At 43.7% G+C, this 14,024-nt stretch overlaps 1 protein-coding gene across 4 annotated transcripts in view; it reads left to right on the top strand.

Moving 5' to 3' along the window:
- Window positions 1–14,024, top strand: part of lgi3 (leucine-rich repeat LGI family, member 3) — a 77,105-nt gene that overhangs the window by 36,106 nt on the left and 26,975 nt on the right. For 2 of the 4 annotated variants that reach the window (XR_015754918.1, XM_087984437.1), the window contains exon 1: window positions 3,452–4,039. The exons of the other annotated variants lie outside the window; for them this stretch is intronic. Coding sequence is in view for 1 of the 2 variants with exons in the window: in XM_087984437.1 (XP_087840563.1) it covers window positions 3,711–4,039 (329 nt within the window). In the remaining variant the exon portion in view is untranslated. Of the gene's footprint in view, window positions 1–3,451; window positions 4,040–14,024 lie in introns of those variants that run through there. 4 annotated transcript variants of the gene reach the window in all.

Here is a 14,024-nt window from a genome sequence, read left to right as displayed (position 1 = left end):
TGGAGGGAACTTTGTCCAGCTTGAATGTTGGAAATCTGGAGACCGCCTGGAGGATGAGACAAAGGGTGAAGAAAATGCACTGGAGTTGGAATGATGCAGTGAAACCTGGATTTGAGCACACTTAAACCCAGAGAGGAGACAGCCTATGGGTCTTCAGCAGAGATCAGTGGAAATGAATTGAATCCAGCTAAGATTGTACGACATTGGCGACACTTGAGACAGAAGTAAAGGAATGAGAGGTGGGTGTGACAAAATCGCTGTGCAGCGGCTTCCAAGTCTTGAGGCAAATCCTCCCCGACAGGGACCCCACTGTTGCACGCAGAAGGGGCGATTGCAACTGTTTATAATTGGTTGCATCTTAAGAATAGTCTGCCTCACTGAGAGGGAAGCCAGATGCAGAAGGAATGCTGGAGTGGGGTTATAAAGTCATAGAGATGTACAGCACAGAAACAGACCCTTCGGTCCAACCCGTCCGTGCCGACCCAGATATCCCAACCCAATCTAGTCCCACCTGCCAGCACCCAGCCCATATCCCTCCAAACCCTTCCTATTCATATACCCACCCAGATGCCTCTTAAATGTTGCAATTGTACCAGCCTCCACCACTTCCTCTGGCAGCTCATGCCATACACGTACCACCCTCTGTGTGAAAAAGTTGCCCCTTAGGTCTTTTATATCTTTCCCCTCTCACCCTGAACCTAAGCCCCTCTAGTTCTGGACTCCCCAACCCCAGGGAAAAGACTTTGTCGATTTACCCTATCCATGACTCCAGACCTCACCTTAAGCCTATACCCTCTACCTTTGGCATCAGAGAAATATTTTGACTATTCACCCCACCATGCCCCTTCATGATTTGATAAACCTCTATCAGGTCCCCCCCCTCAGCCTCCGACACTCCAGGGAAAACAGCCCCAAGCCTCTCCCTCTAACTCAAACCTCCCCCCCCCCCCAGCTCCCCGACCCCAGCAACATCTTTGTAAAACGTTTTACATCCTTTCAAGTTTAACTGCGTTCTTTCAATAGCAGGGAGACCAGAATTAGACACAGTATTCCAAAAACTGCAATATGGCAACCCAGCTCCTGTACTCAGATGGACAGGTTGCTTAATGAGGTGAATATGCGTAAGATCCTGAGGGGACTTGACTCGGTGTGGGAAGGATGTTTATCTCTGTTTCTCTCTGCACAGGGGCTGCCAGACCTGCTGAGTTCCTCCAGCATTGTTAGTTTGATTTGATTCGATTTGCTTCACTATTGTCACACGTCCCTTGGGACATTGAAAAGTTTCATTTTCCACGCAGTGCAGACAGACCGTCACATACCAACAGAACAGAGCTCGGAATCCAAGGTTACAGCGGGAGAGAAGGTGCACAGAGATTGAGAGGTCCAGTCAGAGGTCTGATCACAGCGGGGAAGAAGCTGCTGTTGAATCTGTTGGTACGTGTGTTTCAGCTGTTGTATCTTCTGCCCGGTGGAAGAGTTTGGAAGAGTATATAACCAGGGTAGGAAGGGGGCTTTGATTAGCCAGCCGGAAGTGTAAATGGAGTCAGCAGATGGAAGGTTGGCTGTGTTCACAACACTCTGTCGTTTCTTACGTTCCAGGGCAGAGCAGTTCCCATACCATGTGATGCATCCAGATAGAATGCATCTGTAAGAATGTTGTTCGAATAGCCCCTTTTCAACGGTGGTGTCGGGAGGGGTCAGGGTGGCGTTGCGTCCACGCCCACCCGAGAGGGCCTTTGATTCAACATCCCCTCCAAAACAAAACACACAGTACCATGGACAGTGCAGTGCAGGCCTCTGGATTGCACCCACTCTGTCAGCCTCAGTGTGTCTGCAGCAGTGGGGACTTGAACCCTTGACCTCCCGACTTGGACAATGCACAAGGTGGGGGGGGGGGGGGGGGGCGGCGCTACAGTGGAAAACCCAGTTGATTCAGGGGGCCACCAAAAAAGCTGACGTTGCTGTCCTGGGCGCCCAAACATCTCACAGACGCAACGGGGAGGTGCGGTAGTTCTGATCTAAAGGTGAAGATTCTCAGCTGGAGGAAGGCCGGTTTTGACAGTATTAGGCAAGAACTTTCAGACATTGACTGGGGCAGGCTCTGAGCGGGTCAGTGGGTGGCTGGAAAATGGGAGGATTTATTAAAATGAGATAACCAGAGGCAGTCTCGTTCCCTTTCGGGCGAAGAGCAAGGCTGGTAGGTATAGGGCGTGCTGGATGACTGGAAAAATTGAGGGCTCTGGTCAAGGGGAAGAAGGAAACTTGTATGTCGGGTGTAGACAGCTGGGATCGAGTCAATCTCTGCAAGAGTGTAAGGCCATTCGGGGTATACTCAAGAGGGAAATCAGGAGGGCAAAACAATTCGTGAGGTAGCCGGTCAGAGGAATGATGAGAGTGGGTGCAAAGCATCAGAGAGCATAAAGTTAAAATGGAGAAGGGAAGGAGGGAGGGATGGTGTGTTCAATAAACCAAACCAGGGCAGGGCTGAGACCAAATAACAAATAAATCGTGGAAGTGTCATCCCAGCAAGGATTGAGGGAGTTTTTCCACGGCATCAGCGGTCTCCAATCCAGAGGGAATGCAGCTCTCTTGGAGCAGCAGCATCCAAGCCATTTTGTGATTGAGCAGCATTGCAACTTGGTTATTCCGAACAAAAGGCAACCTTCCGACCAACCTGAGTCCCTGGAGCCCGAGAAAGAGGCAGTTCGATTCTCTGTGTCTCAAGTGACTGATTCCAGGTGGATTGGTCGAAAACCAGCAGTGACGACCTGCTAATCTGATGTGCTTTCTTATGATCGGAGCATTGAAGATGAGGTGGGGTCTCGGGCAACGCGCGAGTGCAGAGACGACTGAAAGCCTGAAGTTGGACAGACGTTAACAGCAAGATGGTGGGGTGGCACGGTGGCACTGCTGCCTCACAGCACTAGGGACCCTGTTTCGATTACCCACCCTTGGGTGACTGTCTGTGTGGAGTTTGCACATTCTCCCCGTGTCTGCGTGGGTTTCCTCCGGGTGGTCCGGTTTCCTCCCACAGTCCAAAAATGTGCTAAATTGCCCATCGTGTTAGGTGCATTAGTCAGGGGTAAATATCGAGGAGGGGAATGGATCTGGGTGGGTTACTCTTCAGAGAGTCAGTGTGGACTTGTTGGGCCGAAGGGCCTGTTTCCATACTGAAGGGAACCTAATCGAATCTGAAAAGACACCCAAGTGCTTGAGGTGCTGGTGCGTAGGTAAAGACTGAGCTTGGAGTCCCACTGCAGTCTGAGACAATTGTCTCCCACTTGAGCTGAGGGAATGGGCTCTGTTCAGACATTATCAGCGATTGTACAGTGTTTGTTCAAGTGCCCCGTCAAGGGCTGTTCAGTCTGATTTTCGCTTTGTTTTAAAAGGAGTAATTTCAGGAGGAGATGACGAAATGGCAGAGGATATGTGAAGCAGTACAACACAGTCCTGTCTTGTTCGTGCTTTAGCAGGCAGTGGAACAGTTCAGCACTGTCAGCTCCTTGCCTTCAGTCCCTGGCACAGGACCACACTTCGCGAAACAATTGATCCGATTGAGAGCCTGACATCAGCATAAAAGCTCCCATCGCGTCACTCCCCTGGCTTTTTGATCCGTGAGCCCAAGCTCGGAGCGATGTGAAAGTTTTAACCTTTGCCAGCGAGGCGTTGATATTCAAGAGGACCCGACGACTGAAGTGGTCTGCGACTGTATGTTAAGTGGGTCGCAGTCAGCAAGACACCCACCTCCCTCGAAGACTGCAAAGGGTCCAAAACTGAATCCGGACCCAAAGCTCGGGCTGCTGTCTTCAGTGGCACAGCCGCTTCACAGGATGAGCGTGTCTCAGAGCAGTATTTCCAAGCGATGGGCGCTGGTTGCGACTTGCCTGCTTTGGGTCCTCGGCCCGTCGCTCTCGGTGGGAGCAAAGAGGTGGCCCAATGATCCCAAGTGTCCTCCGTCCTGTTCCTGCACCAAAGACAGCGCTTTTTGCGTGGCGTCGAAATCCATCCCACAAACGTTTGCAGGGAACCTGATCTCCTTGTAAGTAAGCCAGCTCGGAGGGTGGGAACAAGTTGTGTTGGTCGGGGGGAGGGGGGGAGGCCAAAGAGATGGGATGCCACTGTTGGAATATTGCGTGCAATTCTGGTCTCCTTCCTATCGGAAAGATGTTGTGAAACTTGAAAGGGTTCAGAAAAGATTTACAAGGATGTTGTCAGGGTTGGAGGATCTGAGCTACAGGGAGAGGCTGAACAGGCTGGGGCTGGTTTCCCTGGAGCGTCGGAGGCTGAGGGGTGACCTTATAGAGATGTACAAAATTATGAGGGGCATGGATAGGATAAATAGACAAAGTCTTTTCCCGGGGTCGGGGAGTCCAGAACTAGAGGGGCATAGGTTTAGGGTGAGAGGGGAAAGATATAAAACAGACCTAAGGGGCAACCTTTTCACACAGAGGGTGGTGCGTGTATGGAATGAGCTGCCAGAGGAAGTGGTGGAGGCTGGTACAATTGCAACATTTAAAAGGCATCTGGATGGGTATATGAATAGGAAGGGTTTGGAGGGATATGGCCCGGGTGCTGGCAGTTGGGACTAGATTGGGTTGGGATATCTGGGTCGGCATGGACGGGTTGGACCGAAGGGTCTGTTTCCGTGCTGTACATCTGTACGACTGTATAATCCAGTGACCTTTCTCAGGCTTTGATTTCAGCAGAAGAATGGTGACTGTAATTAAGGATTTGCATTTCCTGTCAAGTTTTGCGTCCTTTGTGAAGGGACTGCAAGGGCTGGTACTCAAATCAACATGTCTCATGTGTCACTCTGCACTGAGTACAGTGACAGCTGCTCGACAGTGAGAAACGTCACTGTTGTGGTCAATACTGGCCACATCTGATCTTTATTTAACGCGCAGAGAATAATTCGGCCTGACCCAAATCTTTCATGTGGCAAAGTGTCAAATAATTACCATATAAACTTCAATTAGAAAATAAAGCCTTCTTCAATTTTTATTTTGATCAGCTCCAAAGATTTATATGAACCATGTTTTTATTGTTCCAGAAGAAAGCTATGCCTGAAGTTTATGCATGAATATTTCTCTGGTATTTTCAGACAGGCTTCTCGGTGCGGTATTAATGGTCGTTGTTGTAATCAAATATTTTCCATCTCTGCGAGATCACAGAAGTAAAAATGGGATTTTTTTCATGCCCTGTGTTGGTAAGGCCTGAGTTGGAAGCTGAGATCACAGGGCAGTGAAGAGAATGGTGGAAGAGAAAGTTAAATTAAGGAGTTTAGGCCTTGGTGAACACACGCAAGGTGCTTAAGACGTGGTGCCAGTGTTGTGAAATTGGTGTTTTTAAAATGCTCGAGGGGCAAAGATTGCAAGGTCCCTTTAAAAGATGGAGTTTTTTTTCCGTGCTCAGAGACATAAAATGGCTGTCTCAGAGCAGCGGTGTGGGGGGTTTGCAAGTGCACAGAGAGCACCCGAGCTGAAACACTTGTTTCAAAAGGCCACACAGTTAGCAGGCCAAACAGCAGTTTTTACCAGGTCAACAGGGTTTGGAATTTAGCCAATCGATTTGAACCAGGTGCTTCGGTGCCAAAAAGCTATTAAATTTAAATCTGATGGTTTTGACAACTTAGAACCAATCCTATTACACGAAATATTGCGACGTCATCGTGGGTATAAAAGAAGGGAGTGGTTGAGCAGAGACACAGAGAACACTGTCATCCGCTGGTGCTAACGACCCCTTGCTCTCCAGAGAGAGAATCGCTGGCTCTCACAGCATCCTTTATGTCTTAGAGCAGGAACCGTCGAACTTTCTTCAGGAGAATCAACACAGAAGGTGGACCTGACACAAGAATCAACAGAGAAGGCACAGAACTTTCCGGAAGACACCTGGCTGTACTTTTGAGAGACTAAATTCTATTTATTTTGTTGTATGAGTGGGATTCATATTTATTGGAAGAGCATACCATTAGAATCTTGTATTTGGGAATAGTTAAGAGTCAGAATGGATTTATACAGTTTGTTAATAGTTGAGTTAATTAGTTCATTGTTAGAGTTAGATAACCAAGTTGTGACTTGTTGATTTTAAAGTCAGTGTCAGGGATTTATTTTCTCTAACCATGAGAAGTTGCTGAAAAGAAAGTCACACCACTTCTCACACTCCGGAACTGATCATAGGACAAGTTACCCCTCTTCAGGTATTTTGGTTTTAATTCTCAGTACCTCTGATTTATAACATGATGTACCAGGGGAAAGGCAACGATGCAGGTGCCTGGTGAATAGCAACTGAAGTGATTTTTACGATGTATGTTTTTGTAGAAGGACAGTATAATATGCCTGGCTCTATTGGATAATATCTCTGTGAGTTACTGACTGTGACAATCCTGTACCAATTAAATCATACCTTTTGGGTTTAAGACTCCCATACCCAGTAAAATGGGTTGTTATTATTTAATATGTGTGTCACTACCGTACATATTAAATAATAACGCCCCGTGTTACTGGGTATGTCACTCCCGTACATATTAAATAATAACGCCCTGTGTTACTGGGTATGTCACTCCCGTACATGGTAAATAATAACACCCCGATGTTACTGGATATGTTACTCCCACACATATTAAATAATAACGCCCTGTGTTACTGGGTATGTCACTCCCGTACATATTAAATAATAACGCGCTGTGTTACTGGGTATGTCACTCCCGTACATGGTATATAATAACACCCCGTGTTACTGGGTATGTTACTCCCACACATATTAAATAATAACGCCCTGTGTTACTGGGTATGTCACTCCCGTACATATTAAATAATAACGCGCTGTGTTACTGGGTATGTCACTCCCGTACATGGTATATAATAACACCCCGATGTTACTGGGTATGTTACTCCCACAAATATTAAATAATAAAACCTCGTGTTACTGGGTATGTCACTCCCGTACATATTAAATAATAACGCCCGGTGTTACTGGGTATGTCAATCCCGCACATATTAAATAATATCGCCCCGTGTTACTGGGTATGTTACTCCCGTACATATTAAATAATAACGCCCCGTGTTACTGGGTATGTTACTCCCGTACATATTAAATAATAACGCCCCATCTTACTGGGTATGTAACTCCCGTACATATTAAATAATAACGCCCCATGTTACTGGGTATATCGCTCCCGTACATATTAAATAATAACGCCCCGTGTTACTGGGTATGTCACTCCCATACATATTAAATAATAACACCCTTTTTTTTCGGTATGTCACTCCCGTACATATTAAATAATAACACCCCGTGTATCTGGGTATATCACTCCCGTACATATTAAATAATAACGCCCCATGTTACTGGGTATGTCACTCCCGTACATATTAAATAATAACGCCCCGTGTTAGTACGTATATCACTCCCATACATATTAAATAATAACACCCCGTGTTACAGGGTATGTCACTCCCATACATATTAAATAAGAACGCCCCGTGTTACTGGGTATGTTACTCCCGGACATATTATATAATAACGCCCCGTGTTACTGGTTATATCTCGCCTGTACATATTAAATAATATCACCCCGCGTTACTGGGTATATCACTCCCGTACATATTAAATAATAACACCCCTGTGTTACTGGGTATGTTACTCCCATACATATTAAATAATAACGCCCCGTGTTACTGGGGAAATCACTCCCGTACATATTAAATAATAACGCCCCGTGTTACTGCGTATATCACTCCCGTACATATTAAATAATAACGCCCCGTGTTACTGCGTATATCACTCCCGTACATATTAAATAATAACGCCACGTGTTACTGGGTATGTTACTCCCATACATATTAAATAATAACGCCCCGTGTTACTGGGGAAATCACTCCCGTACAGATTAAATAATAACGCCCTGTGTTACTGGGTATGTCACTCCCGTACATATTAAATAATAACGCCCCGTGTTACTGGGTATGTCACTCCCGTACATATTAAATAATAACGCCCCGTGTTACTGGGTATGTCACTCCCGCACTTATTAAATAATAACACCTTTTTTTGGGGGGATGTCACTCCCGTTCATATTAAACAATATCGTCCCGTGTTAATGGGTATGTCACTCCCACACATATTAAATAATATCGCCCCGTGTTACTGTGTATGTCACTCCCGTACATATTAAATAATAAGGCCCCGTGTTACTGGGTATGTCATTCCCATACATATTAAATAATAACACCCCGTGTTACTGGGTATGTCACTGCCGTACATATTAAATAATAACGCCCCATGTTACTGGGTATGTCACTCCCGTACATATTAAATAATAACACTCCTGTGTTAGTACGTATATCACTCCCGTACATATTAAATAATAACACCCCGTGTTACAGGGTATGTCACTCCCGTACATATTAAATAATAACGCCCCGTGTTACTGGGTATGTCCCTCCCGTACATATTAAATAATAAGGCCCCGTGTTACTGGGTATGTCATTCCCATACATATTAAATAATAACACCCCGTGTTACTGGGTATGTCACTGCCGTACATATTAAATAATAACGCCCCATGTTACTGGGTATGTCACTCCCGTACATATTAAATAATAACACTCCTGTGTTAGTACGTATATCACTCCCGTACATATTAAATAATATCGCCCCGTGTTACTGGGTATGTCACTCCCGTACACATTAAATAATAACACCCCTGTGTTACTGGGTATATTACTCCCATACATATTAAATAAGAACGCCCCGTGTTACTGATTATGTTACTCCCGTACATATTAAATAATAACGCCCCGTGTTACTGATTATATCTCTCCCGTACATATTAAATAATATCGCCCCGCGTTCGTGGTTTATCACTCCCGTACACATTAAATAATAACACCCCGTGTTACTGGGTATATTACTCCCATACATATTAAATAATAACACCCCGTGTATCTGGGTATATCACTCCCATACATATTAAATAATAACACCCCGTGTATCTGGGTATATCACTCCCGTACATATTAAATAATAACGCCCTGTGTTACTGGGTATGTCACTCCCGTACATATTAAATAATAACGCCCCGTGTTACTGGGTATATCACTCCCATACATATTAAATAATAACACCCCGTGTTACTGGGTATATTACTCCCATATATATTAAATAATAACACCCCGTGTATCTGGGTATATCACTCCCGTACATATTAAATAATAATGCCCCGTGTTACTGGGTATGTCACTCCCGTACATATTAAATAATAACACTCCTGTGTTAGTACGTATATCACTCCCGTACATATTAAATAATAACACCCCGCGTTACTGGGTATATCACTCCCGAACACATTAAATAATAACACCCCGTGTTACTGGGTATATCACTCCCGAACACATTAAATAATAACACCCCTGTGTTACTGGGTACGTCACTCCCATACATATTAAATAATATCGCCCCGTGTTACTGGGTATATCGCTCCTGTACATATTAAATAATAACGCCCCGTGTTACTGGGTATGTCACTCCTGTACATATTAAATAATAACGCCCGGTGTTACTGGGTATGTTACTCCCGTACATATTAAATAATAACGCCCCGTGTTACTGCGTATATCACTCCCGTACATATTAAATAATAACGCCCCGTGTTACTGCGTATATCACTCCCGTACATATTAAATAATAACGCCCCGTGTTACTGCGTATATCACTCCCGTACATATTAAATAATAACGCCCCGTGTTACTGGGTATGTCACTCCCGTACATGGTAAATAATAACGCCCCGTGTTACTGGGTATGTCACTCCCGTACATGGTAAATAATAACGCCCCGTGTTACTGGGTATATCACTCCCGTACATATTAAATAATAACTCCCCGTGTTACTGGGTACGTCACTCCCATACATATTAAATAATATCGCCCCGTGTTACTGGGTATGTCACTCCCGTACACATTAAATAATAACACCCCTGTGTTACTGGGTATATTACTCCCATACATATTAAATAATAACACCCCGTGTATCTGGGTATATCACTCCCGTACATATTAAATAATAATGCCCCGTGTTACTGCGTATATCACTCCCGTACATATTAAATAATAACGCCCCGTGTTACTGGGTATATCACTCCCGTACATATTAAATAATAACGCCCCGTGTTACTGGGTATGTCACTCCCGTACATGGTAAATAATAACGCCCCGTGTTACTGCGTATATCACTCCCATACATATTAAATAATATCGCCCCGTGTTACTGGGTATATCGCTCCTGTACATATTAAATAATAACGCCCCGTGTTACTGGGTATGTCACTCCCGTACATATTAAATAATAACGCCCCGTGTTACTGCGTATATCACTCCCGTACATATTAAATAATAACGCCCCGTGTTACTGGGTATGTCACTCCCGTACATGGTAAATAATAGCGCCCCGTGTTACTGCGTATATCACTCCCATACATATTAAATAATATCGCCCCGTGTTACTGGGTATATCGCTCCTGTACATATTAAATAATAACGCCCCGTGTTACTGGGTATGTCACTCCCGTACATATTAAATAATAACGCCCGGTGTTACTGGGTATGTTACTCCCGTACATATTAAATAATAACGCCCCGTGTTACTGCGTATATCACTCCCGTACATATTAAATAATAACGCCCCGTGTTACTGCGTATATCACTCCCGTACATATTAAATAATAACGCCCCGTGTTACTGCGTATATCACTCCCGTACATATTAAATAATAACGCCCCGTGTTACTGCGTATATCACTCCCGTACATATTAAATAATAACGCCCCGTTTTACTGGGTATGTCACTCCCGTACATGGTAAATAATAACGCCCCGTGTTACTGGGTATGTCACTCCCGTACATGGTAAATAATAACGCCCCGTGTTACTGGGTATATCACTCCCGTACATATTAAATAATAACTCCCCGTGTTACTGGGTACGTCACTCCCATACATATTAAATAATATCGCCCCGTGTTACTGGGTATGTCACTCCCGTACACATTAAATAATAACACCCCTGTGTTACTGGGTATATTACTCCCATACATATTAAATAATAACACCCCGTGTATCTGGGTATATCACTCCCGTACATATTAAATAATAATGCCCCGTGTTACTGGGTATGTCACTCCCGTACACATTAAATAATAACACCCCTGTGTTACTGGGTATATTACTCCCATACATATTAAATAATAACACCCCGTGTATCTGGGTATGTCACTCCCATACATATTAAATAATAACACCCCGTGTATCTGGGTATATCACTCCCGTACATATTAAATAATAACGCCCCGTGTTACTGGGTATATCACTCCCGTACACATTAAATAATAACACCCCGTGTTACTGGGTATATTACTCCCATACATATTAAATAATAACGCCCTGTGTTACTGGGTATATTACTCCCGTACATATTAAATAATAACGCCCCGTGTTACAGGGTATGTCACTCCCATACATATTAAATAATAACACCCCGTGTATCTGGGTATATCACTCCCATACATATTAAATAATAACACCCCGTGTATCTGGGTATATCACTCCCGTACACATTAAATAATAACACCCCGTGTTACTGGGTATATCACTCCCGTACATATTAAATAATATCGCCCCGTGTTACTGGGTATATCACTCCCGTACATATTAAATAATATCGCCCCGTGTTACTGGGTATGTCACTCCCGTACATATTAAATAATAACACCCCGTGTTACTGGGTATATCACTCCCGTACATATTAAATAATAACGCCCCGTGTTACTGGGTATGTCACTCCCGTACATATTAAATAATAACACCCCTGTGTTACTGGGTATGTCACTCCCGTACATATTAAATAATAACGCCCCGTGTTACTGGGTATATCACTCCCGTACATATTAAATAATAACACCCCGTGTTACTGGGTATATCACTCCCGTACATATTAAATAATAACGCCCCGCGTTACTGGGTATATCGCTCCCGTACATATTAAATAATAACGCCCCGTGTTACTGGGTATGTCACTTCCACACATATTAAATAATAATGCCCCGTGTTACTGGGGAAATCACTCCCATACATATTAAATAATAACACCCCTGTGTTACTGGGTATGTCACTTCCACACATATTAAATAATAACACCCCATGTTACTGGGTCAGTCACTCCCGTACATATTAAATAATAATGCTATATGTTAATGGGTATTTCATTCCCATACATATTAAATAATAACACCCCGTGTTACTGGGTATATCACTCCCGTACATATTAAATAATAATGCCCCATGTTACTGGGTATGTTACTCCTGTACATATTAAATAATAACGCTCCGTGTTATTGGGTATGTCACTCCCGTTCATATTAAACAATATCGTCCCGTGTTACTGGGTATGTCAACCCCCGTACATATTAAATAATAACGCCCCATGTTACTGGGTATGTCACTCCCGTACATATTAAATAATAACGCCCCGTGTTACTGGGTACGTCACTCCCATACATATTAAATAATATCGCCCCGTGTTACTGGGTATGTCACTCCCGTACATATTAACTAATAACACCCCTGTGTTACTGGGTACGTCACTCCCATACATATTAAATAATAACGCCCCGTGTTACTGGGTATATCGCTCCTGTACATATTAAATAATAACGCCCCGTGTTACTGGGTATGTCACTCCCGTACATATTAAATAATAACGCCCCATGTTACTGGGTATGTCACTCCCGTACATATTAAATAATAACGCCCCGTGTTACTGGGTACGTCACTCCCATACATATTAAATAATATCGCCCCGTGTTACTGGGTATGTCACTCCCGTACATATTAACTAATAACACCCCTGTGTTACTGGGTACGTCACTCCCATACATATTAAATAATATCGCCCGGTGTTACTGGGTATATCACTCCCATATATATTAAATAATAACGCCCCGTGTTACTGCGTATATCACTCCCGTACATATTAAATAATAACGCCCCGTGTTACTGGGTATGTCACTCCCGTACATATTAAATAATAACGCCCCGTGTTAATGGGTATGTCACTCCCGTACATATTAAATAATATCGCCCCACGTTACTGGGTATATCACTCCCGTACATATTAAATAATTACGCCCCGTGTTGCTGGGTATGTTACTCCCATACATATTAAATAATAACACCCCGTGTATCTGGGTATGTCACTCCCGTACATATTAAATAATAATGCCCCGTGTTACTGGGTATGTCACTCCCGTACATATTAAATAATAACACTCCTGTGTTAGTACGTATATCACTCCCGTACATATTAAATAATAACGCCCCGTGTTACTGGTTATATCTCTCCCGTACATATTAAATAATAACGCCCCGTGTTACTGGGTATATCACTCCCGTACATATTAAATAATAACGCCCCGCGTTACTGGTTATATCTCTCCCGTACATATTAAATAATATCACCCCGCGTTACTGGGTATATCACTCCTGTACATATTAAATAATAACGCCCCGCGTTACTGGTTATATCTCTCCCGTACATATTAAATAATATCACCCCGTGTTACTGGGTATATCACTCCCGTACATATTAAATAATAACGCCCCGCGTTACTGGTTATATCACTCCCGTACATATTAAATAATAATGCCCCATGTTACTGGGTATGTCACTCCCGTACATATTAAATAATAACGCCCCGTGTTACTGGGTATGTCACTCCCGTACATATTAAATAATAACGCCCCGTGTTACTGGGTACGTCACTCCCATACATATTAAATAATATCGCCCCGTGTTACTGGGTATGTCACTCCCGTACATATTAACTAATAACACCCCTGTGTTACTGGGTACATCACTCCCGTACATATTAAATAATATCGCCCCGTGTTACTGGGTATATCGCTCCTGTACATATTAAAAAATAACGCCCCGTGTTACTGCGTATATCACTCCCGTACATATTAAATAATAACG

The sequence above is a fragment of the Chiloscyllium plagiosum genome, unplaced genomic scaffold, assembly GCF_037043375.1.
Source record: "Chiloscyllium plagiosum isolate Xiang-an unplaced genomic scaffold, Cpla_swu_hap1 HiC_scaffold_48, whole genome shotgun sequence".
NCBI classification, from domain to species: domain Eukaryota; kingdom Metazoa; phylum Chordata; class Chondrichthyes; order Orectolobiformes; family Hemiscylliidae; genus Chiloscyllium; species Chiloscyllium plagiosum.
Note: the sequence above shows the minus strand (reverse complement) of the source record. Positions and strands in the feature narration are given on the sequence as shown.